The sequence below is a fragment of the Podarcis pityusensis genome, assembly GCF_964106645.2.
Source record: "Podarcis pityusensis genome assembly, chromosome: 9".
Classification (NCBI taxonomy): domain Eukaryota; kingdom Metazoa; phylum Chordata; class Lepidosauria; order Squamata; family Lacertidae; genus Podarcis; species Podarcis pityusensis.
The window spans coordinates 62,752,902-62,778,277 of record NC_138034.1 but is presented as its reverse complement, the minus strand read 5'-3'; the positions used below and the strand labels follow the sequence as shown (position 1 = coordinate 62,778,277).

At 45.6% G+C, this 25,376-nt stretch overlaps 1 protein-coding gene and 1 long non-coding RNA gene across 3 annotated transcripts in view; one reads left to right on the top strand and one right to left on the bottom strand.

The window, feature by feature from the left end:
- PTPN13 (protein tyrosine phosphatase non-receptor type 13) overlaps nucleotides 1-14,478 on the top strand; it is a 121,065-nt gene extending 106,587 nt beyond the window's left edge. The window contains exons 38-46 of the mRNA XM_081021316.1: nucleotides 1,386-1,465; nucleotides 1,959-2,014; nucleotides 3,749-3,852; nucleotides 4,680-4,828; nucleotides 5,398-5,488; nucleotides 7,959-8,296; nucleotides 8,739-8,954; nucleotides 11,488-11,550; nucleotides 13,490-14,478. Of these exons, the coding sequence (XP_080877442.1) occupies nucleotides 1,386-1,465; nucleotides 1,959-2,014; nucleotides 3,749-3,852; nucleotides 4,680-4,828; nucleotides 5,398-5,488; nucleotides 7,959-8,296; nucleotides 8,739-8,954; nucleotides 11,488-11,550; nucleotides 13,490-13,570 (1,178 nt within the window). The 3' untranslated portion in view covers nucleotides 13,571-14,478. The remainder of the gene's footprint in view (nucleotides 1-1,385; nucleotides 1,466-1,958; nucleotides 2,015-3,748; nucleotides 3,853-4,679; nucleotides 4,829-5,397; nucleotides 5,489-7,958; nucleotides 8,297-8,738; nucleotides 8,955-11,487; nucleotides 11,551-13,489) is intronic.
- An 834-nt stretch (nucleotides 14,479-15,312) lies between these two features.
- Nucleotides 15,313-21,304, bottom strand: LOC308485446. Of its 2 annotated transcripts, XR_013990506.1 has the most exons (5): nucleotides 21,126-21,304; nucleotides 19,004-19,092; nucleotides 18,468-18,643; nucleotides 17,495-17,648; nucleotides 15,313-15,902 (listed from the first exon to the last, which is right to left on the bottom strand). It is a non-coding gene; the product is annotated as an uncharacterized lncRNA (long non-coding RNA). The 2 variants fall into 2 exon arrangements; XR_013990507.1 differs by lacking the exon at nucleotides 19,004-19,092 and having other exon boundaries at nucleotides 21,126-21,301.
- Between the last annotated feature and the right edge of the window lie 4,072 nt (nucleotides 21,305-25,376).

Sequence of the window (25,376 nt, the reverse complement as noted above, 5' to 3'; positions counted from 1 at the left end):
CAGGCTCAAAGCTGGAGGCTTCCATTTCAGGGTATCTCGGAAAATAAACACCGGTGTGTTGTATATTTGAAATGTTTGTGTGAGTCTTGCTAAACCGCAACATTTTTTTTCCTTGAGAGAAGGGGCTTTTTGGTGGTGGTGCCTCTGTTGTGATGATGAGTCATGGACTGGCCAGATGCAGAGGACTGGTGGGAGGCACCAGCTGGGGAACCCCCAAGGAAACCCCCAGGGGAAGAAGGCTCGGAGCCAGGGGATTGGTGGTGGGATGATGATGAGGGAGAAGAGGGAGCAGGCTGGGAGGAAGAGGTTGTGGTGATCACACAGGGTCCCTGGACGTTTCACCGTCTATTGATCCCTGTGCCACCACTTTATTTCTCGCTGCCACCACCCAGGCCCTACCTGGTACAATACTGAGTCCAGTCAGGGTTAAATTGGAACATAAACTTTTGTTTATTTATTGCAGTTTAACAAGCGTGTGGTTTCATAAATGGTATCGGTCAATTACAATCATGGGGTGCCTATCCAGACCTATAACTTCCACTACCTGCTCTCACTCACTAAACCACCTCTCAGATATTTACTTGTCTTCCTAGCTCCTAACTGTTCCTGACTCAACTTATTTCGCTACCCTAACTCAACCCAGCCACAGACTCTATCCCAATTCACTACCACTCCGACCAACCACCCAACAAACTCCCCTTCACACACACACACACCCCGAGCTGGTTTTATAGTCCCTCTGACTCCACCCCCCTGGGTTCTGATTGGGTAACCTGTTTAACTATTTCATCTCCAGCACTCTCATATGTTAACGTCACATAGGTGTCAGAGTGCTCGTGTGTGTGTGTGTGTGCGCGCGCGCACACTCAGGCCAACATCTGGTGACAGCAAACAAGCAGAAAAACTAACAAAGCATAATGAAAGTATAAAAGGCTCAGAAATAGGAAAGTCAGAAATAGATCCCTTCACCAAAGTTGGTAGCTTATTTCCCTTCAAACGATTTGCTGAAGAAATAAGTGGTTCCTTTAGTGTCTGTGTTTCAGCTGCTGACAGTTGTTTCCTACCCTTAATGATTGTGCTTGGCAATACTATTCGGATAGCTAAGCATTTAAGGAGCAGCAGCTGGACCTTTTCCAAGTTAGCCTCATGGATGTAGTAAGGAATTCTTCTTTTTTCTGGCAGGTCTCCTGTGTCTTTTATTAATTGTGTGGCAGGCAGATGTTCAACCGGGGGAAATCTCCAGCAGCCCCCTCCCCTCCCCCACAGCCCTAGCCTTGTTAAATAGTGGCACACGCTTGCATTTAGTGAGTGATTAAAGCCTATCGGTCCTGATCATTTGTGTGGGTTTTTTCTTATTTTTTGACGCCATGTTTCTCTCCCTGTAGAGGCAAATGGGAAACTTGCAGAAGAGAAATCAGAAGACACAGACTGTGATGGGTCATCGTTGCCTGACGATTTCCCAGAGGTAAAATAAATATGGTAGCAGGATTTTTTTTATTAAAAAATTGCACTGGTTCTATATTTGGAATTGTTGTATATATGCAGCTATTTTTAATAGTTTTCACTTTTTTATTTTGCTTTGTCTGTAACTGTTTTATTTGTTTTCATAATTGTATATGACCTTACAGTAAAGGGCAGCTTAAAAAAGAAAATATAAATGATTAAAATTGTGCAACCTAATCTGCTGATATGGGATTGAAAGCCATCCAGAATATTGACCATCTAGCAATTCTCATAGTGTTTTTAAGTATTATAGAAACTATCAGTGTCTTTGGCGGGTGTTGTGGTTGTCAGCACAAAATGGTGGCTGTAGGCAGCTATATTCTCGCATCGCAAAGAAAAGAACTGGATAGAATAAGGCACAGAATTTTTTACATAAAAGTTTTCTACCTTGCTAGTGCCCCGCTATGTAATTATAATTCATTTTGCAAATGGTCTTGTTCTGTTTTTCTCCTTAGCCACCCCAAATAAATGGCTGCGAAGAGTATTGTAATAACAAAAGGATTTCTGAAAGGTGAGATTTATTTTTTTAATGGAGATATACACAAGGCCAGTCCTCCTTAATTTGGCTTATATTTACTGGTTTTGACAGCTCAAAAAATTGAAATAAAAATACCATGTGATAATAATAGTCTTAGCCACACTTAGCGATATACTTGAAATGGGTGTTTCTTGCTGTTGCATGGAGCCCAACAGCTTGGGCTCCATCTGCACTGTGCTTTTAAAGCAGCATCATACCACTTTATAAACAGGTATGGCATCCCCCAAAGGCTCATGGGAACTGTAGTTAGTTAAGGTTTCTGAAAGGTGTTAGGTAAAGGTAAAGGGACCCCTGACCATTAGGTCCAGTTGTGGCCAACTCTGGGGTTGTGGCGCTCATCTGGCTTTATTGGCCGAGGGAGCATCCGGGTCATGTGGCCAGCATGACTAAGCCGTTTCTGGCAAACCAGAGCAGCGCACGGAAACGCCGTTTACCTTCCCGCCGGAGCGGTACCTATTTATCTACTTGCACTTTGATGTGCTTTCGAACTGGTAGGTTGGCGGGAGCAGGGACCAAGCAACGGGAGCTCACCCCGTCGCGGGGATTCGAGCTGCCGACCTTCTGATCTGCAAGCCCTAGGCTCTGTGGTTTAACCCACAGCGCCACCCCCGTCCCTTTTTCTGAAAGGTGTTAGGAGAACCCTATTCCTCTCACAGAGCTACAGTTCTCAGAGTGGTTTAATGATCAGTTCCTCTCCCCAGGAAACTCTGAAAATTTTAGCACTCTGTGGGGTAGACAGGTCTCCTAACAACTCTCAGAAGAAGCCTTAACAAGCTGCAGTTCCCAGAATTCTTTGTGGGAAGCCACCCAGTGTATAGTGCTGGTGGGGCCGAATACAATGGGCACATGTTTCCATGTTCCATTCCATATTTCATGTGGCATGCCGTGAAGGTCAGGCTTCCTTTGCCATCTGCAGATTATGCTTTGTTTTCTGTGACCTTGTAGAATGTCGAATAAGATGGCCATAAAAACTCAAATGGAAACTACCTTCCTCACATGAATCATACTAAGAATTGGCATATATAATCTACCGTATTTTTTGCCCTATAGGACGCACCGGCCCATAGGACGCACCTAGTTTTTTGGGGGGGAAATCAAGGGGGAAAAAATTATTTCCCCCCCAGGTTTGCGCAGCCATCCCCAAGCTAGAAGAGGGAGACGGAGCACTCCGTCTCCCTCTTCTGCTTCCAGGGACAGCTTGCCCCGCTGTCCCCCGAGTTTGTGGGGCTGGCGGGGGGAGAAGCAAGCTTGCTTCTCCCCCCCCCCCGCCAGCCTCCAGATCAGGTCGGGGAATAGCGGGGTGGCGGCGCTGCGCCTCCCCGCTGTCCCCCGAGCTTTTGGGCTGCAGGCTGCTGCCCGCAAGCCTTGCGAGCCCGCGGGACATCCCGCCGGGCTTGCAAGACTTGCGGATAGCTTCCTGAAGCCTGGAGAGCGAGAAGGGTCGGTGCGCACCAACCCCTCTCGCTCTCCAGGCTTCAGCGAAAGCCTGCATTCGCCCCATAGGACGCACACACATTTCCCCTTCATTTTTGGAGGGGAAAAAGTGCGTCCTATAGGGCGAAAAATACGGTAATTAAGTTGGTAATTCCTACTTTCATTTGAACTTCCTTTGCTTGGAATGTTTTGTTAAGATTATTTTTTGTCCTTTGTGGTGGGGGGTGCAGACACAGTTTTGGGTCTTTTTAAGGAAATGTTTGTATTTTTAAGATTACCCCAGCGACCTCTGGCGGGTCAGGGAGACGATGATGAGATTACCTGGGGAAGTGATGAGTTACCGATTGAATCAATAAACCAGCACCAGTCTGTTAAAGGTAAGCAATCAAAGAGAGAGGGGCCAATTCGCAATATTTTTGGTTTTCTGCAGATTACTTGTTTATTCAGTATTCATTCTGATTTGCTTCCATGTAGTTTATACAGAGGCTAGATTTTGTCCCATCTTTATTAAACAATTGTTCTGACTCTTATACAGGGCGGTTATAGAACAATGATGTCGTTGCTGGGTGCTTAAGTCTTTCTGTCAATCATTCAGTCGTCCCACACTTAATCCTGTCACTTCCCTAACCACAAAGACCTGGCTTTCTTTAAAAAGTGGATTGTTGTTATTATGATGATTAATTAAATTTGTATACCACCCTTCCTCTGAAGATCACAGGGTGGTTCGCAACATAAAAATACAAAATGAGAACATAAAGTACATAATAAAACAACAACAAACCAATAAACCCACCCCTTCCCACAATCTACCTTGTCTACAAAACGCAGTGAATTTGCCTGGCATAAAGGCACTGTACTCATTGTGCAAGGAACGTTAACAATGCAGATGGTTATTTATTAGTTTCTGTTAAATTTGAGCCGACGTTTACAAAAATCTGAGAAAAGCGCTGTTGGTAGCAACCTTTGAAGCACCAAGCATGGAGGGATAATGAGAAACGGGGGGTTGTTTACCACCCAAGTTATTTACGGGGAGCCTTTACAAAAGCAATAATCATGATATGTTTTCATCAACCACTGACAACTTGAAAGTGGCACGTGCTGCCATGCAGCCAACTGCTGCTATATTTCATGGGGTGGCACCATAACTGTGGATTTAGGTGGATTTTTATAGGCGCTCATAAATCCCATCTCCTTCCTGTGCCAGATTGCCCTTTAGTCACCGACGAAGAGCTTGCCGCACTTCCGATCGTCCAAGTCCTTCCTTCGGGCAAATATACAGGCTCCAAATTGAAGTCAACTATCCGGATGCTGCGAGGCCTATTGGAACAAGGCGTCCCTTCAAAAGAGATTGAGGTGAGTGTACACTCTCTTGCGCTGTGGACACAATCCTAAGAGTTGGAAGGGACTCCAAAGGGTTCTCAAGTCCAACCCCCTGTAGTGCAAGAATCTCAACTAAAGCATCCATGACAGATGGCCACTCAATCTCTGCTTAGAAACCTCGTGTTCAGGAGAACCCACAAACAGCTCTTAGCATCAGAAAGTTCTTCCTGAGGTTTAGGTGGAATCACCTTCCTTGTAACTTGAAGCCGTTGGTTCAGGCTTTCTCCATCTTCCATGTGACAGCCCCTGAGGGGTGGCTGTCATGTCTCTTCTCGGAATATGAGAGGAGATAACATGGGAATGCAAACGGGTCTGCTTCACTCACCTCTGATTCTCAGTGGACATTTCCCCTCCGAAAACTCAGCTGGTTTGTTTTTGTTTTATTCCCCTACATTCTTAGATGTTTTCTTACATGCACACCATAAAAACTAATCTGCTTACACATACTTTAACCTTGGTTCAGTCTGGTGCTTTTTAAAAAAATAAAAATTCATGTACATGTATTTTTAAATGATGTTAGTTAACTACACGTCTCGTTACAGAATCTTCAAGACCTAAAGCCTTTGGATCAGTGTTTGGTGGGCCAAACAAAGGAAAACAGGAAGAAGAATAGATATAAGAACATACTGCCTTGTAAGTCCTGGTTTCCAAAAGGCCACTTGTAGTTTAATTTGTCTCTTTATCCTTTCCTGAAGGGTTTCCCTCAGCTTTGTAACTGCGCATGAATTCTCTGTGCTAAGAGATAATCTGTACTGATTGTGTCAATAGAGGTGCGATGGATGTTCCCCAAGGTGGGATTTGGTGAACTGAGGATGAAGGGGAGAGCAAGTGAGTAGGGTGGCTCCTTTGCGGCATGTGGGCCTCCGATCAGTGGCAGGCAAGCCAAAATGGTTACCCAACCAGCTAAAACACAGTACACCAGCCCTGCATAAGTAGTAGCCCACCTGACACTTGATAAATATCTTGTTTCACTTCCTGCTTGGGGTTTGGCACCCTTTTTCTGCCCCCGCTTGTTCTCATCCATAGAGGATGGTGGCTTAGTTGGTCGAAATCTGCTTGGTCACTTTCAAGAGCCGTAGTTTGATATCGGCTGGGATGTTGGGGGGATATTTTGAATTAAGAAAGCTTCTCTAGGGCTAGAGAAGTGCCAAATTGGAAAGCTGCGTTTAAGCACCAAGACAACAATTCTGTGGGACGTACCAAGGCAGCTACGTGAACGAGAAATATTGCTGCCCTCATTATATCCAGTTTGCCCCTGGGGTGCAAGCCCTGCGTACCTAGTATTAGGTGTTTGGGTGGTAACGGCATTCTGTTTGACACCGTAAGTGCCGAGTAAACTCTCTTGAGACTGAATCCCATGCAGCCTGTTTCCTGAGAGCAGTTAATATGTGCCACTATATTCAGATATATTTAAAAGATCTCGCTTGAGCCAATGCCCCCTTTAAGAAAAGGACTCCCAAAGAAAACATAAGGCTAGGTCACTGTGACACATGCACGGGCAGTACAGCAAATAATTTAGTATCCTGTCCTGGTTATCACGCTGCATCCACTAACCTTTACCCAGTGTCCGTTCTGCTTGGGCAGAGTTTACACACTATCCCTCTGCTCTGTTGCTCACCCTCTATATTCATTTCCCAAGAGATACTTAGTGGGAGAGGCAAGTTCCAGAAATGCAGAGCTCCATCAAATTTCCCAATAGAAAACAGTACAGTGTTACAGATTGCAGTATATTGAGACGTTTATTTTCTGGGATGTGATTCCTGCTTGTACGAAGTGGTGTTAAGATCATTGCCCTCTTATGCACGAAATGTATGAAAATCCTCATCAAAATAACGAGCTTCAGATTCAAGAGATCCAAGATCTGAAGCCACCTCCTAGGAAGGTTCTCAAGTTACTAATAAGGAACTGCAGAGGTGTACTTGAAAAATGTTGGTTTTTCTGCATGTGGTGTATTTGGCTGGGGCCAAGCCAACAGGGGCTGGTACTCTCTTATCATGCCCCACTTGAGAGCTTCCCAGCCCTGTCCAGTTAGCTATTGAGCTAAGAGTGCAGGATTCAGTAGAGCTGACCTTTGGCTTGAGCTTGCAAGCCGTTTCTTACATCGTTCTTCCCCATTTCCCCAATGCACTTTATTCTGACTCGCATCTAGGAGGCAGCTTCTGAACTGACAGAGAAGAGGAGAAAGCAAGTGTGTGAATCTGACTTGAGTGTGCAGTTTTCATGCATGTAAATGTCCCAAGGGGGGAGAACATTGCCCTCACCCCAACAGTGAGCTATTAAGTGACCTATCTCCATATTTGGAGTTCGAGCCCTCACTGCTGAAAAGATGCACATGCCTTTTGGACTATACTAGGAAGGAACTTGCACACCTGCTTTCCCACATTTTTTAGCGTTGCGTCCACAGCTGTGCCAAGGCATTTTGAAGAAGCTATGAAATAATGTGATTTCGTGTTGTGTTTGAGGTTATGCTGTGAGCCTTTGGCATAGCTCACTAGTCTCTGTACTGTGACTAAGCCTATGTATATGTAACTGAAATAATTATTCTTCCCATGTTTACATCTCCCTCCCCTGTTGTCCCCCCCCCCCACCGTGTCAAATTAAAGATTGTAGACTCTTGTGGACAGAGTCCTATTCTGTTGAACTTCCTAAAACTTCATGCAAATAGATGTCATAAAGGTAAAGGGACCCCTGACCATTAGGTCCAGTCGTGACCGACTCTGGGGTTGCGGCTCTCATCTCGCTTTATTGGCCGAGGGAGCCGGCATACAGCTTCCGGGTCATGTGGCTAGCATGACTAAGCTGCTTCTGGCGAACCAGAGCAGCGCACAGAAACGCTGTTTACCTTCCCGCCAGAACGGTACCTATTTATCTACTTGCACTAAATGCTTTCGAACTGCTAGGTTGGCAGGAGCAGGGACTGAGCAACAGGAGTTCATCCCATCGCAGGGATTCGAACCGCCAACCTTCTGATTGGCAAGTCCTAGGTTCTGTGGTTTAACCCCCAGCGCCACCCGCGTCCCCTAATAGATGTCATAGCAGCAATAAGAGCAGCGGTGATAAAACACCTTTTAAATTCCTGGTTCTTCTGTTTTTGGAATTGCAGACGACACCACAAGGGTACCCCTGGGGGCCGAAGGTGGCTACATCAATGCCAGTTTTATCCGCATGCTGGTGGGGAGTAAGGAATATGTTTATATTGCTTGCCAAGGACCCCTCCCCACCACAGTGGCAGACTTCTGGCAAATGGCTTGGGAGCAGAACTGCACTCTCGTCGCCATGATGACCCAGGAAGTAGAAGGCGAAAAGGTCAAATGTCAAAGGTACTGGCCCGACGTCCTCGGAAAAACCACGATGATCAGCGATAAGCTCCGTCTCGCTCTGGTGAGGCTCCAGCAGCTTAAAGGCTTTGTCATTCGAGTTATGGAGCTAGAGGATATTCAGGTAAGGGAACAGGGTGTCACACTTTGCAGAATGGCTTTGTGGGAGAGGGGAACTGAGAAGTCAGGAGGTGCGCGAGGTGCAGATTTGCTGTTTCGGTTTTTTCCTAGTATTATTTATTGAACATGTTAGTTGCGTGTCACCCGAAGGTGACATGAAAACATATACTACATAATACCACGAGGAAAAGGGAATATAATACATTAATATTCATGTAACATAATGTCCATGGAAAAACAAACAAACAAAAACCCCAGCTGTATAAATAGCAGTGAACAACGTTAACCATACTAAATAGAGGAGGGAGAACGCTTTACACGAGATAGCTGCCTGTTGGGTTTTCAAAAAGTGGCAGCTTTTTGCATTTGCTCAGAGACTTGTTACTCTTCACAGAAGCCTCAATTCTTCCTCTTTCTGGGTTTTTTTGTTTTAATTTAAAATCTAGACTGGCGAACTCCGACGTATTTTCCACCTAAACTTTACTGCCTGGCCAGATCATGACACACCTTCTCAGCCAGATGATTTGCTCACCTTCATATCCTACATGAGGCACATCCACAAATCAGGGCCGATCATCACTCATTGCAGCGCAGGCATTGGACGATCAGGGACGCTTATTTGCATAGACGTGGTGTTGGGACTGATCAGCCAGGATCTTGAGGTGAGTAACTATCCATTCTCTTTCCTACAGTTATTTGGCTAGCTTGCTTATTTTGCATCCACCGTTCTTCTAATGCAATGGGTACAAAAGATACAACATCCCCATGGGAAGTAGAGTTTCAGTTTCGATATATACTCAGAGAATTCACAGGTTAACTACCCTAGGTGCCATTTTCTTCTGAGCTTTTAATGTTCCATTTACATTTGCTGTGGGTTAAACCACAGAGCCTAGGACTTGCCGATCAGAAGGTTGGTGGTTCGAATTCCCACGACAGGGTGAACTCCTGTTGCTCAGTCCCTGCTCCTGCCATCCTAGCAGTTCAAAAGCACATCAAAGTGCAAGTAGATAAATAGGTACCGCTCTGGTGGGAAGGTAAACGGCGTTTCCTTGTGCTGCTCTGGTTTGCCAGAAGCAGCTTAGTCATGCTGGCCACATGACCTGGAAGCTGTACGCCGTACGCCGGCTCCCTCGGCCAATAAAGCGAGATGAGCACCGCAACCCCAAAGTCGGCCACGACTGGACCTAATGGTCAGGGGTCCCTTTACACTTTACCTTTAGCTTACTGTTCAGGTCTCTCTGCACTTCAGAAATGTGTGGAAAATAACCACGTGCATTTGTATAATATGGTGCCTCACACCCCTGGACAAGACTAGCTGCATATCCTTAGCAGAATATGTATCTGACTTGAGCAAGTATTCTCTGGGGTCAGAATTAGATGTTCATCAGTGCACCCAGGCCTACTGGCATCTGTCAGGGATGCGGGTGGCACCGTGGTCTAAACCTCTGAGCCTCATGGGTTTGCCGAGCAGAAGGTCAGCAGTTCAAATCCCTGCAACAGGGTGAGCTCCCTTTGCTGTGTCCCAGCTCCTGCCAACCTAGCAGTTCGAAAGCACGCCAGTGCAAGTAGATAAACAGGTACCGCTGCAATGGGAAGCTAAACAGCATTTCCGCGCGCTCTGGTTTTTGTCACAGTGTTCCGTTGCACCAGAAGCGGTTTAGTCATGCTGGCCCCATGACCCGGAATGCTATCTGCGGACAAATGCCGGTTCCCTTGGCCTGAAAGCGAGATGAGCGCCACAACCCCATAGTCGCCTTTGACCGGACTTAACTGTCCAGGGGTCCTTTGCCTTTCCCTTTTACCTTTACTGACTTCTGCCAAACATCTGCAAAGAGCAGGGCGAGGGGGCAGCTTACAGTGGAGAAGCAGCAAATGGGAAGAGGGATGCTTAATCATTCCCCCACCTGCAGATGTTCACCTGCAATCACCTGCCCCACCCCAGGGTTACTGGCACATTTCTGCATTATTGCATTGGAAGGCGGCTATTTAGAGTGCCCTATTCTGGGCCCGGGACGTGGATGGCGCTGTGGGTAAAAACCTCAGCGCCTAGGACTTGCCGATCGTCAGGTCGGCGGTTCGAATCCCCGCGGCGGGGTGCGCTCCCGTTGCTCGGTCCCAGCGCCTGCCAACCTAGCAGCTCGAAAGCACATCAAGTGCAAGTAGATAAATAGGGACCGCTTACTAGCGGGAAGGTAAACAGCGTTTCCGTGTGCTGCGCTGGCTCGCCAGATGCAGCTTGTCACGCTGGCCACGTGACCCGGAAGTGTCTCCGGACAGCGCTGGCCCCCGGCCTCTTAAGTGAGATGGGCGCACAACCCTAGAGTTGGACACGACTGGCCCGTACGGGCAGGGGTACCTTTACCTTTTATTCTGGGCCCAAGGAGCAGCACATTGGGGCACATAAAAGCAGGCCAGTTGCCACAGCACCACGGAGAGTTCCAAGTGAGCAGCTTGCTCCATAAAGGACTGAGGCCTTTGTGTTCAGCCCACCTCTCCTGTGTTGGAGAACTGCAGACTCTTAAAGAGCCAGCCTTTTGGTTTGAAGGCAGACACTTCCTGTTTGCTCCATAGCCCTCCTGCCTAGTGTATTCCTTGGACCACTCTGCTGGCAAGGCAGTGGGGGGATGCTCTTAGTTCTTCAGGGGATGGTGAGGGTCACGGCTCTGGTTCTATAGACTGATTATTTGGAGATCTAACTCAGCAGCTTCCTGCCAATCCAAGCAGCCCTTGATCACCGCTGACTTCCTCAGAGTCAGAAACCTAATGGAACTTCTCATTAGGGTCCCTGTAGCCATTGATTCAGTGCCTTGGTCACTGTTTAGAGTCTGGGGTCATGGCAAAGAAGGGGTTTCTGTGGAGGTTAAGCATCCACTTGCCACTGCCCTGCTGGAAATCTCCTCCTCGCCCTAGAGGTGTTTTGCAAAGGCCCAGAGCCAAGACTGCTGCTGAACATGTACAGACTGCCTTGGAGACAGAGTTTGTTAAGGGTACTGGGAACAGTAACTCTGTGAGGGATAAGCACCCGTTCCTAAGATCCTTTGGGGAACGCCATGTACTGTAAATGAGGTTTATTTGTATGTCATGTGTGCAATCCTCGTTTTAGCCCTTGCACTGGTGCACTCTTCTAGAACACTTCACCAGGTTCCTTTCCAGACCAGTGGTGCCTAACGGCTTCTCCTCTTTTTCCTTTGTCAGTTTGACATCTCTGACGTTGTGCGCACAATGCGCTTGCAGAGGCATGGCATGGTGCAAACGGAGGTACGTGTGTCCTAACTCAGTTTCGCTTCTGGTTTCTTCGGGAGCTTTTCTCCCGCGTATCCCTCTGAACGGCAGATCAAAGAGCAGGAAGGTGAGGAAATTTCAAAACAAGGAACTTGGATACACTGCATATTTCTGCAGGCAGGTTTGGCACCTACGAGTGCGTTTGCACTTTTGCAGATGCTGTGTGTAATCTGAGCCATTTGATCCGTGAGACCAGAATGTGGAGGGAATTAAGGATCACGAAGCATTCGTAAGGCCCAAGTTCTAGTCCTTAGCATTGCTGCTTGAAGGATTTGGGGTAGCGATTCTGGAAACAGCTTCCACCAAAGTAACTGGAGAGCTTGTAAGAATAGACAGTCTTGGACTGGCTGGCTCAGCCTGTCTCCACACTGCCTCTGTTTTGCAAGTGGGATTCAATTGCATACCAGCCAGTTTGGGGTTGTTGTTTTTTTTTTGCAATCTAAGCACTCTTGCGCAACAAAACCACTTTTTTAAAAAAACAACCAGGTAAGGAAAGTGACAAAAAATGCATGATGTGAGATGAAGTGAGGTTACAGGGAACCAGGCAGAGGGCCTTCTCGGTAGTGGCGCCCGCCCTATGGAACGCCCTCCCTTCAGATGTGAAGGAAATAAGTAGCCATCTTATCTTTAAAAGACATCTGAAGACAGCTCTGTTTAGGGAAGTTTTTAATATTTAATGCTGTGTTGTTTTTAACACTAGATTGGAAGCCACCCAGAGTGGCTGGGAAAACTCAGTCAGATGGGTGGGGTATAAATAATAAATTATTATTATTACTATTATTATTATTATTATTATTATTATTATGACAATCAATTGACAGGAAGTTGTATAGCCTTCGTGCAGACAAATCCAGATGGATGCTCAGTAACAGTCATGCAAACAAATCAGAATGAACACACCATAAAGAGATTGGCTGGAAATGACTTCAGGTGGCTGTGAAAACAAGCCTTGGAGAGCTAATGCTAATTCATTTAGACCAGGAGTCACCAGCCTTTTAGGGGTTCTAAGGAAATATTGTGGGTGGGCACCACAAAAATATATATATCCATTTCATGGGGTGGGGAAGGGACTATTGATGGACAAGCCCTCCCCCCCCCCCATAGAAAAACCAGCAAAGCACCTACAAGGGCACCTCCCCAGAAAACAACAAGCAAACAAAGAGCAGGCAGTATCCCCACCCCAAAAAGAAAATTCCCGCAACCAGCAAACCCAGAAGACCAAATATTGGAAGTGGGCCCCTGCAGGTACCTGTGGGTAATGTGGGCGTTCAGGGTCCCAGTTACTAGGCCAGGTGGACAGAGGAACATAGAAGCAGAGTCAGCTGTCTTATAATGAGTCACAATATTGGTACATCTAGCTGAGCACTGGTTACTCTGATGGGCAACAGCTCTCCAGCGTATCAAACGGGTCTTTACTAGCCCTGCCTAAAGACACAAGGGGGTGAACTTGTTCTACAGTTGAGCTAGGTCCCTCCCCCCCAAATTGCTTCCATACAAAACGGCATAAGGCCTTCACGGTTCCTATTCTCTTGGTTTGGGCCCATTAGCAGGGCACTGACTGAACAAAGCAGGTTCCTATTTGGTTTTCTGGGGTTTTTTTGCACTAGATTAATAATGCTGGTCTTGCAGTGTTCCCCTTGAGCAGCATGGATGGTTGGCGACAGGAAAGGGGTGCCGACGGTGGGGTTGGATTTGTGACTTCAGCCCCCTTCCGAACCACCTGAAGGTTGTGAGAATGGATGGCACACTGGTTAAAGGCCCAGTTGAAGAAAGAGAGCAAAGCTCTACACCAGTATAATCTGTGGGGTGAAAGATTAGGATGCAGCTGTGTTTAAGTGGACTCTACTGCAGCTGCTTTTTTGCAGTTCAGAACTGGTGTTCCCGTGAGTTTACACGCCGTTTCCTCCTTTTGCAGGACCAGTACGTTTTCTGCTATCAAGTTATCCTGTACGTCCTAAAACGGCTCCAAGTGGAAGAAAAGCCAAGAAGCAACTAAGCTGTTACAAGTCGAATATGCATTTAAGGGGGGAAATAAGGTTCTTGAATAATTTGGGCATATCTACACTACAGAGTTAAAACAAGTTAAATGTCTATGTGAGGGCTCCCTAGGGGAACAGTAGTTTGGTGACAGACTTGAGACTGGGATACTCAGCGCCCTCATCAAACTACAAGTCCCAATAATTCTTTGGGGGGAAGCCATGGCAGTTAAATTGGTGTGAAACCAGTATGTGTGTGTGTGTGTGTGTGTGTGCGCGCGCGTTTGCGTGAATGTAGTGTAGCTGTGCCCTAGGTGAGCTCTGCCAATAGGATTCCAGTTCCAATCTCTATTGAGTACCACTATAACTCCCTCTTTTTTCAACAGGTTGGGGGTCTTTGTGCACCATATATATTTAATAACGCTGCAATTTTTTTGCAGCTTTTTCGAACTATGATAAGCAATTGACACATTTTTTAAAAAGGAAAAAAAAACCTTGCTTCCTATTTTTAAAGAAGTATTACATTTTCTCTCCCTCCCAACTATTTTATAGTATATTTCTGATGCAAGGGATGGGCGGTTGGGAAATGAAAACAGTATTTTATCCTGGTGGTCTTTCTTACTGGTAATTTTTTATTAGTCTGTTTTTAAGCGTTTTGTTTATAGCAGAGCAGTCTTTTCCCCCAGCATTTTTAATACAGTAGAGCTTTTTATAGAAAATACTTGAAATCAGTATTTAAGCTTTACAGAACAACTTAACTAGCATAAGGAAAAATAGCAAACGTTTACTGTATTACACAATGTTTACTTTATATAGAGTCTTGTGTATATATTTATATACTTTTACAAAAAAAGTTCAATTATCAGATGTCTAAGCTTATAACTGCTGGGACGTCTCCACAGTGTAAATAAAACACTTTTAAAAGAGAGTTCATTTTCATACGTCTTCTGTCAATTTGACCTGTTTTTCTCTTCAGCCTCAGATCCTTCTTGCTTTGATCAAGTTTTGGGTGGGGTGGCATCAGACCATAACAGGCCGCCCATGCCTAGATGACACTCTGTTCCCTTTTATGGCTTTGCCCTACAGAAGCTGACCTGATAAATATGCAATCTAACTAACTCGGACTGTTAACCTTCCCAGGTTTTTCTGCATTTGAAGCCAAAATGTCTGAACAAGCAAACCAAGCATGAAAGACTTGGAGAAACGTACAGAGAGAACTATCCAGCCTAGGAAAAATGCTGGAAGTGACCTTTTAAATGGCATGTTTTTCGTTAATCATAACTGTGAAAGGAATCATTGCACACTCTGGCTTGTGGCAACCATTATATATATATATGTATATGTATGTTACTCTTTGATGAGGCATCAAATTGACATCCTGGACACTTAAACAAAAGGACAGGGCTTGATAGATGCATTCGTGTGCCTATGTAGTAGCACAGATCTTGTTATGGATATGTACACACCATCCATTTAAAGCACGTAACTACCCTGGGTCCAAGAATCCTGGAAACTGTAGTTTGTTAAGGGTACTGGGAATTGTGGTGGACTTGTAAAAGGGTAAAAGAGTATTGGGAAATGATCCATAATGAATTGAAGAAATGTTTAAAAGTACTTGCCCAAAAAACCAGAGTCCTTTCTGTTGGGGACAATTCAGACTGAAATCCCCAGGTGTCAAAAAAGGTTATTTATGTATGCCACTACTGTGGCCTGTGTTTTGTTAGTCCAGAAATGGAAAACGTGCGCGGTTACAACCAAAGAAGGGTGGCAACTTAAGTTGACAGAATATGTGCAGCTTGCAGACTTAACATATAGAATAAGAGAACAAGAACATACGTTTAGAGAAGATTGGAAAATGTTTATTGAATATATGGGAAATAACTGTGTACAGCTGAAAACAATGGCAACATTAAGATAAATTCAACAGTGTAAATAAGTTGTGATGGATGTAATAATGGAATACTGATTGGTATAGTTTTTGTAAAATATGCAGGGATTTAGGATACGTAAAATGAACCATGGAAAGAGAAGAAGGGAAGTCATTGATATCTTAAGGATGTAAAAATGTGTACTTTAAACTGTAAAACAGAAAATTTAATCGTGCTTTAAATGGATGGTACGTACATAGGATTTGAATCACACACCCGTCACACATAGTTTCCTGATGAAGCTAAAGAACTTTGAAACTATTTTCCATTTTGGAATTGACTTCGTGCTCCATTTCAAATCGCAAGTTGATTTCACTGCCCAAATTGCCTGACATTGTGACCTGAGGATCAGATGGTCTCTCTTCTGCTGCTGCTGCTGCTGCTGCTGCTGCTCTTCCCAGACATTTCTTATAAATCTGATAACCTGCGTGCAAAGCAAATGAATAAAATGACTTAGGAGACTGCTTGAGTGATAGTCCAGGACGGAAATACTCGGTGCCCACCCACACTGGGCTGGTTGTTGTTGGGGTTTTTTTTGGGGGGGGAGGGCATATTCTGCCACAACATGTCAACATTCATGCTGGATTTATTCCGGACCCACCCATGCATAATTCCACTTTCTTCGTTGTGCTGCAATGCTTGCCCAATGCATTTTGTCGTCTGAAGGAGCAGTCCTGTGCTGTAGAGCAGCAAAAGTGAGATGCACACACCTCAGAACCATAGCTGTCAACGTTTCTCTTTTTTTAAGGGAAATTCCCTTATTCCGAATAGGATTCCTCGCAAGAAAAGGGAAAAGTTGACAGCTATGCTCAGAACATTTATAAAAAGTCACAGGTTTTCAACAGGAAGTTACAAGATGTGCACCGCTTGGAAATGAACCAGTATGTTTGCCCAAAACCTTTTGCAGGCATGAAGAGTATTGAAAAGGTATAACCACCCCCATACCATCATGGGCAACCAGCTTCTGAATACTGGGGAGCATGTGGAACCAAAGAACTGCAGAGTTGGAAGGGACCCCAAAGATCATCCAGCCCAACCCCTTGCAATGCACAAGTGGGCAGAGGGCTGTTGCACGCACATGGTGCCTTCAGGGCTTCCCAGAAGCATGTGGCTGAGAACAGGATGCTCTACTAGATAGACCTTTGGCCCGAATGAGTAGCTTGAGGTCTTCTTCGGTTCTCACTAAGGACTTCAAAATAAAAGTTTGCGCTTTTAACTCCACAGTGGTTTTCCCTGTTATGTAGAGGAGCACCTGTGTTTGCTACCAAATGTAAACTCGGCATAGGTAGCTGTGGCCAAAACTACATGCTTATACAGCCAGTAATATATGTGTTAATCACATCTATAAAAAGGTAAAGGGACCCCTGACCATTAGGTCGAGTCGCGGACGACTCTGGGGTTGTGGTGCTCATCTCGCTTTACTGGCCGAAGGAGCCGGCGTACGGCTTCCGGGTCATGTGGCCAGCATGACTAAGCCGCTTCTGGCAAATCAGAGCAGCGCACGGAAATGCCATTTACCTTCCCGCCGGAGAGATACCTATTTATCTACTTGCACTTTGATGTGCTTTGAACTGCTAGGTTGGCAGGAGCAAGGACCGAGCAACGGGAGCTCACCCCATCACGGGGATTCAAACCGCCAACCTTCTGATCGGCAAGCCCTAGGCTCTGTAGTTTAACACACAGCACTACCTGCGTCCCAATCACATCTATACTTTACATTAAAAAATGTAACATGTGAAGTCTTTCTAAGGGATTTAATTAAAAGGGGGGGCACTAATATAAATGTTCTTAATTGCATACCTCACCAATTATTTCATCCGTTTGAGCACTTATTTAAACATTTTGAATCAGCAATAAAAGAAGAACATCTGGACCTCATCCAACAAAACAAAACAGTAAACAACAACTGCCCCTTTCCTATTCTGAATACTGCTTCTCTATACATTAGACCTGTCTTTGGTACTTCCCAGTTGTTTTCGCTTTCCTCGGGGCACGTTTTTGAATGGAATTACCTACCTGAAACCATAAGGGATAAATTTAGCAACTGAAACGCGCTATAGATCACGATGGATATATCTGGATGAAATGCTGGAAACTCAAAGACAGCTGGAACACAGCAATGGGCAAGTTCAAGTTCTGAGTTCCTGTCTCCACAGAAATCGTCCAACACCTGGAAGCACAAAGATTTTGAAATTCTCTAAAGGTCACTTCGGGGAAGATTCGACAGGTTCAAAAAGGTCCGAAAACTTTCCTCTCCCAAAATTGGCCAATTCCAGTCAATCAGTCCAGGAGGATACCAGTCCAGGAGGTATCTGAGTTCCTGTCTCCACAGAAATCGTCTGACACCTGGAAGCACAAAGATTTTGAAATTCTCTGTACACAGAGTCACTTGGGGGAAGATTCGACAGGTCCAAAAAGGTCCAAAAACTTTCCACTCCCAAAATTGGCCAATTCAATCAGTCCAGGAGGATACCTTGGTCAACGGTATCCAAGGCTGCTGAGAGTTCAAGTAAGCACAAGATTTCAGTCTCCCTGTCCTTCTCCTGCTATAGGTCACCCTCTCAAGTGACCAAGGCTGATTCCATTCCAGGCCTAAACCCAGACTGAAAAGGATCCAGATAATCAGTGTCATCCAGGAACACTTTTAAGTATCCCTGCCACCACCCTTCCTGCCACCTTTACCCAAAATGGAAGGTTGGTGACTGGCCAATAGTTGCTACATTGCCTCCTTTTTAAGGAGCAACCCACACCACCACCTCTTCAAGGGCAGCTGACGACATCTGATCATGTGATGGTGTGTTCACAGCACCCCTGGAGCCACCAAGCCACCCCACATCAGCTTGGAAGCACAGAAGTCCAAGAAGCATGGTATCTTGCCCACACCATTGGGCTGCGTTCTTATTTCTTGTACCCTGGACTGGTCTCTTGTGTTGATCAAAGGGCAGGCTATAAGCAGTTCCTGCAAATAAATAATCAAGTTATCGGGTACCTTTGCCAAGACTGGCAGGTGAGACGGGCCAGCAGAAAGCCACCAAGGTAGCCAGTCACTGGGAGCACTGCTGCAACTATCAGAAGAGAGTAGTCCACAATCCAAGAACCTTGAAATGTCAGTAAGTAGGCTACTGTCGGGACTACCCATAGAAAGCTTCCAATGGTGCTTCCAGCCTGTTACAACTGGACAAAGAGAAAGGTGGAGCATGTCGTTCCATTTGGTTTTCATCACTTGGCTCATCCTTCCTCCTCCCAGAACCATCTCCATCAATAGTCATTCTACCCTCATCCTTACGTAATCATACAGGAAGAATTGGCATCTGAGATTGAATTAGCATTTGCCATCCCGTCCGTTTTCTTTTTTCCTTTCCTTTTCCCTTTTTTAAAAATAACATCAATGGCAACTGCTTTGGATTGTAAATCGCCTTGGGTGGACTGGAGGAAATAGGGTGAAATACATTGTATATCTTTGCTTGCTTTTGTTCCGTGCAGGAGTTTTTAATTCCTTAACAGGAATGTGCCTCCCAAGTTTACCTTGAGAATGATTTGGGATTGCCTGGGCCACCTATACTTCACCCAAAAACCACAAGTGATGGGTATAGCAAAGCTGAAAAGAGTTGTCCCTAAAAAGGAAAAGAAAAGGTTGTTTTGTTGTTTAGTCGTGTCCGACTCTTCGTGACCCCATGGACCAGAGCACGCCAGACACTTCATGGATCACTGCCTTGCCGTGGTGAAGGGGCTTGAATAACTCAGAGAAGCTATGAGCTATGCCGTGCAGGACCACCCAAGATGGACAGGTCATAGTGGAGAGTTTTGACCAAACGTGATCCACCTGGAGCAGGAACCGGCAAGCCACTCCAGTATCCCTGCCAAGAAAACTCCATGGACAAAGACAACAAGAGAAGGTTAGTGCATGTCAAATGTAGGTCTACTCAGCTGGGTTGTTGGGTATTTGCAAAGTGCTGTGCAACGGCCTTCTATATTTAACAGAAATGTCACCAACGGTAGATATTATTAAGGCTAAGAAGAATTGCCCCTCAAAAAGAGAGGAGTCAAATGTAGATCTATTCAGTTGGTTTTCAGGTGTTTGGGAAGTACTGCAGAAGGGGCTTTCAGAGACCACTTGCGCTCTGGACCCTTGCCCCTCTTGGCTGATAAAAATTAGCGCGGGGGGGGGACACAGCTGGCTGGGCCTGGGAGGTGATTAATGCCTCCTTGCAGGAAAGGATGTTCACTGCTCAAGAAACCCTCCCTGGGCTCAGAAAGTCGAGGTAACTTGCAGCCAGTTGCCAATCTCCCCTTCTTGGGTGAGGTTCTTGGACCAGATCCAGGCACTCTTGGAGAAAACTGATTTTCTATATCCATTTCGTTCAGGGTCTAGGCCCGGTTTTGGCACAGAAGCTGCTTTGGACAGCCTACAAGGTTATCTCAAGAGAGAGACAGGGAAAATGTGTTCCTGTTAATTCTCCTCAACCTCTCAGCGAATTTAGATACCACTGACCATGGTATTCTTCCGGAGTAGCTGTCAGAGTGGTTGTTCCAGAGCTACTTGGTTGGTTGTTTCCAGAGTCTGATGCTTGGAGAGAGCTGTTTGGCCCCATGGAGCCTTCAGTGTGGGGTTTCTCAGCAGGGCCGGTTCAAGACATTTGGGCACCTGAGGGGAACCACAAAATGTTGCCCCTTCCTGCCAGCAAAGAAGGGGCGATCCTGCCTCCTGAGACAGTCACCTCACCTTGTCTCGTCCCCCATGCCATTTCACATCTACATGAAACCACCCCCTGAGTGGGGTCATCCAGATGTTGGGAGTACATTGTCAACAATATGCCGATAGCACACTGCTCTGCTTCTCCTTTATATCTGCATGTGGCACTGCGGATGTGCCGGGCCATTGTCTTGTCTCAGTAGCGGACTGGATGAGAGCTAACAAACTGAAGCTCCACCCAGGTTAGACGGAGGCCCTGTTTGTGCGTGGTTCGCTAGACTGGATTGATGGGAGGTTGCCTGCTCCTGATGGAGTTACATGCTGGGAAACTGTGTACGTGCAGCTACTCACACAGAGTCAATTAAGGTTTGGCAGACAGCCAGAAGGCAATCTGAAGGAGTAAGTCTGCCTGGTGATAACAGAGACATGGAGACCGCTCCCTGATTGGTCAAGCTCTCTCAAAGGAGTGATAATTAATGGCCTACTAACTGGAATGTGTGAGTTCGTGAGTTCAGTGGTTCAGTGTGTCAGTGTAGGAGTTGTGAGTCGTGTCAGAGACAGCTAGCAAAAGATCCGTGTTCTGTTCATGTAAATAGTCCACTGTATATAATAAACACCTAACTACAAGTTCCTGGTTCCTGCTTCATCTATCCTGCCTGCAGCCAAGTCGCCAATTGCTTCCGTGGATTCTGAATGTACTCTACTAGGTCTGGCTAAGGTCCTGCAACTAGTCAGAAAGTTGCGAAACACCAATAGGTTTTGCCAATACTACACACCCTCTGAAGGAGCAAGTTCGCAATTTGGGGGTCCTCCTGGGTCCATTGCTGTTGCTTGAGGCTCAGGTGGTCTCGTTGGCATAGAGTGCCTGCCTTCGGGTGACACAGCTGTGCCCCTATCTGGGCAGGGATAGCCCAACTTCTGTCACCTACGTTTTAAGACGAGCAAAAAACATACCTATGGCTTGATATGGGACTGTGATGTCGCCTTCAGATTCCCAGGTCCGTGTGCAGATAAAGAGGCAAAGAGGCATCATTCCGAGTGCAGCCATATTAGAGAGAGCCGTTATGCTGATGCTGTAATAGAGTGAAAGAGGCTTGGGTGGGAGCAAGAGATGGTCTGCAGGCAAGTTAATGATGTAATCTATTGTGACAAGCTCCCCAACAGTAGTGTGTGTGTGTGTGTGTGTGTGTACCATTATTACAGTGGTACCTCGGGTTACAGACGCTTCAGGTTACAGACACTTCAGGTTACAGACTCGGCTAACCCAGAAATAGTACCTCGGGTTAAGAACTTTACCTCAGGATGAGAACAGAAATAGTGCATCTGTGGCGGCGGGAGGCCCCATTAGCTAAAATGGTACCTCAGGTTAAGAACAGTTTCAGCTTAAGAACGGACCTCTGGAACGAATTAAATTCTTAACCTGAGGTACCACTGTACTTATTTTTTCAAGTTATACACCACTTGATTGTAAACACACACACACACACAAAACCCTTCAAAGTGGTTTACCAAGAGATGGGTTTCCTACACAGGAGTTGTAGCTAATTGTGGTGGGCAGGACCAGAGGCAAATGGTAGTGGAACAACGCAGGGGATTCTTTTCCAGCCGGAACTTGCCGGAACTCAGTTCCTGCACCTCTCAGGTGGGCGCCATTGCCATTATAAAAGAACAAGGGAGGCATTCGTGGTGAGTTCCAGCACCTTTTTTTCTAGAAAAATAGTACTGGGTGTGATTCTTACCATTGTACAACAGAGTGCTGTGCAAAGGTCTCTCCACACAGACACACACACACACACACACACACACACACACACACACACAGACCTCTATCCTGGCAAAAACTCTCCTTTCCAAAAGGCATTGTAATGACAGAAAAGGGGTGCAGTCTGTGTATTGTGCAAGCAGATATGGATTGCAGTCCTCTGAGGGCTGTATCACCACCCAGAGGTCAGCAGTAAAAGCTTTTGTCCACCTTGCAATATTTTATCAGTATTTCGCTTTCCCTTATAGGCGTGAGTTGAAATCATTCACTTATATGGGAGAAAATAAAGAGGCGTACTATTGAGTAAACCTGCTTTTCAACCCTGGTGGGGTGGCCTTAGTCGCTGAAAACTAGAATCATAGAATCATAGAGTTGGAAGAGACCACAAGGGCCATCGAGTCCAACCCCCTGCCAAGCAGGAAACACCATCAGAGCACTCCTGACATATGGTTGTCAAGCCTTTGCTTAAAGACCTCCAAAGAAGGAGACTCCACCACACTCCTTGGCAGCAAACTCCACTGTCGAACAGCTCTTACTGTCAGGAAGTTCTTCCTAATGTTTAGGTGGAATCTTCTTTCTTGTAGTTTGGATCCATTGCTCCGTGTCCGCTTCTCTGGAGCAGCAGAAAACAACCTTTCTCCCTCCTCTATGTGACATCCTTTTATATATTTGAACATGGCTATCATATCACCCCTTAACCTCCTCTTCTCCAGGCTAAACATGCCCAGCTCCCTTAGCCGTTCCTCATAAGGCATCGTTTCCAGGCCTTTGACCATTTTGGTTGCCCTCCTCTGGACACGTTCCAGTTTGTCAGTGTCCTTCTTGAACTGTGGTGCCCAGAACTGGACACAGTACTCCAGGTGAGGTCTGACCAGAGCAGAATACAGTGGCACTATTACTTCCCTTGATCTAGATGCTATACTCCTATTGATGCAGCCCAGAATTGCATTGGCTTTTTTAGCTGCTGCGTCACACTGTTGGCTCATGTCAAGTTTGTGGTCAACCAAGACTCCTAGATCCTTTTCACATGTACTGCTCTCAAGCCAGGTGTCACCCATCTTGTATTTGTGCCTCTCATTTTTTTTGCCCAAGTGCAATACTTTACATTTCTCCCTGTTAAAATTCATCTTGTTTGTTTTTGCCCAGTTCTCTAATCTGTCAAGGTCGTTTTGAAGTGTGATCCTGTCCTCTGGGGTGTTAGCCACCCCTCCCAGTTTGGTGTCATCTGCAAATTTGATCAGGATGCCCTTGAGTCCATCATCCAAGTCGTTGATAAAGATGTTGAATAAGACCGGGCCCAAGACTAATCCTAGCTTCATCTGCATCTTGAGCTCTGTTTCTTGGTCACACAGTAGTGTGACAGAATGTTGGAAAGTAGCTTCTAGAGAAATGAATGAATAGATTGAGAAAGGATATAGGCCTAAAGAAAGAGAATTCCCAGGTATTTGCCATGGTCGTATTTTTATACATCAATGACATTCATTCATTCATTCAATGACATTAATTCCCACCCCGGGCATTTTGTTTGTTTTTTGTTTGTTTCATTTTTACAGGCAAACAGATACCCTGGTTATTAAACTACAAAACAAACAGTATCTAACACACTTCTGTGAATCAGTTATGAAACTATAAAACTACTACAGAAAGACTGATACAGCCAAATAGTCCAGAATCATTTAGCGTCATCTCCTGATTATATGGTACATAATCTTAAAGTCACAATATTAAAAATAAGAGGCCACTGCTTCACAAACATCTCCAAGCACATGTTCTGCACAGAAGCACATCCCATGTCAACCTAATCCCTTTCAAAGCCTGTTGGCGAACATGGCCAAAGACGTCTCTGTAGCACATAGGAATGCTGGAGTGTAAGAGCAGATATGTGCACACGACAGAAACATGTGGCATGACTTTTCTTGGATTGTGACACTTGAGCTTGCAGGTGCAAGACTGCACATTTGAATGCTCCCCAATGAGGAAAGAAAAGAAAAAGCACATTCTGTGCTAGATCCAGGGCCAGATTGAGTCGGGTTGGAATCCATTGTTGAAATCAATGGGACAAATTAGGCATGGTTTGGATCCAGCCACTTGTACATGGCAACCAGCCTGCCAAGAAACAGAATTGCTAAGTTATGCTTCTCTCCTTCACTATGTGCAGAAGAAATTGTATTGTGTTGTCCTACCTGAGATCCATATCTCCATCCACCCAGTAACTGACGAAGTTGGACAGGGAACCTCCAGGGGAACAGCCAATGATAAAGGTGGCAAGCGTGTCGATTGACTTCGCAGGGAAGTTGATAGCCAAAATATAGGCTGTCAGAGGCATCAGCCCAAATTGGCACATCATCCCCACAGCGATGCCTGATGGCCTCTTGATGTGGCCCCACATCTTCTTCATATCTGTAGCACAACCCATGGAGAACAGAATAAAACCCGTGATAATTGCTATCACAATGGAAAAAACCAGATCATATATTGTACTTCCATAATCTTGCCCGTCTGTATTGCCGCTTGTTCCGTTGTTAGTATACGGGATGCCACCGGAGTTGTTTGCCATCCTCTTTCCATGTTAGTCCCAGTCTTCTCCTTTGCAGTTGAGTGCTAGGAACTGCTGAAGTTCATCCCATCAGGTTACCTTTACTGGGAATTGTTAATAGGTAACAACAGCACACACAGAGAATGCCTGTTGCCACTGACTACCTCAGCAAGCCCTTACTAATCAGATTAACTTAGGGCCAAACGAGATTTGACATTTGTCATATAACGACATTGCATAGCTGATTTTTGAGAAATGGTCAGTGCTGAGGATTCTGAGCTATCTTCTTTCTTCTTCTTTGGCGATCACTCATAGCCGAGTAAGATTGTCCTCCATAAACACGGTTTTAACAATGAGTCCGTAAGTGACCGTGGAGGCCAATTCTGGATCCACATGTCCTTCCACAGTGGAGACATTGGTTTCCGGGTGGGAGTTGATCACTGTATGGATTTGCCAAGCGTGCCTTCCTCTTAGCACGTTTCTCCCTTGCATCCTGAGTTTGAGTGTCTTCAAAGCCCATGACACCTTTGGTAAAGGCTGTTCTCTCATTGGAGCTCGCAGGCCAGTGTTTCCCGGTTGTCAGTGTTTATACTACATTTTTTTAGATTTGCCTTGAGAGAGTGTTTGAACCTCTTTAGTTGACCACCAGCATTACACTTTCCATTACACTTTTAAGTTCGGAATAGAGTAGTTGCTTTGGAAAAAAACCATCAGGCATCCGCACAACATGGCCAGTCCAACAAAGTTGAAGTTGAAGAATCATTACTTCAACACTGGTGATCTTTGCTTCTTCCATTACACTGATATTAGTTTGCTTGTCTTCCCAAGTGATGTGTAAAATTTTTCGGCGACACCTTTGATGGAATCTTTCGAGGAGTTGGAGATGGCGTTTATAAGTGGTCGTGCA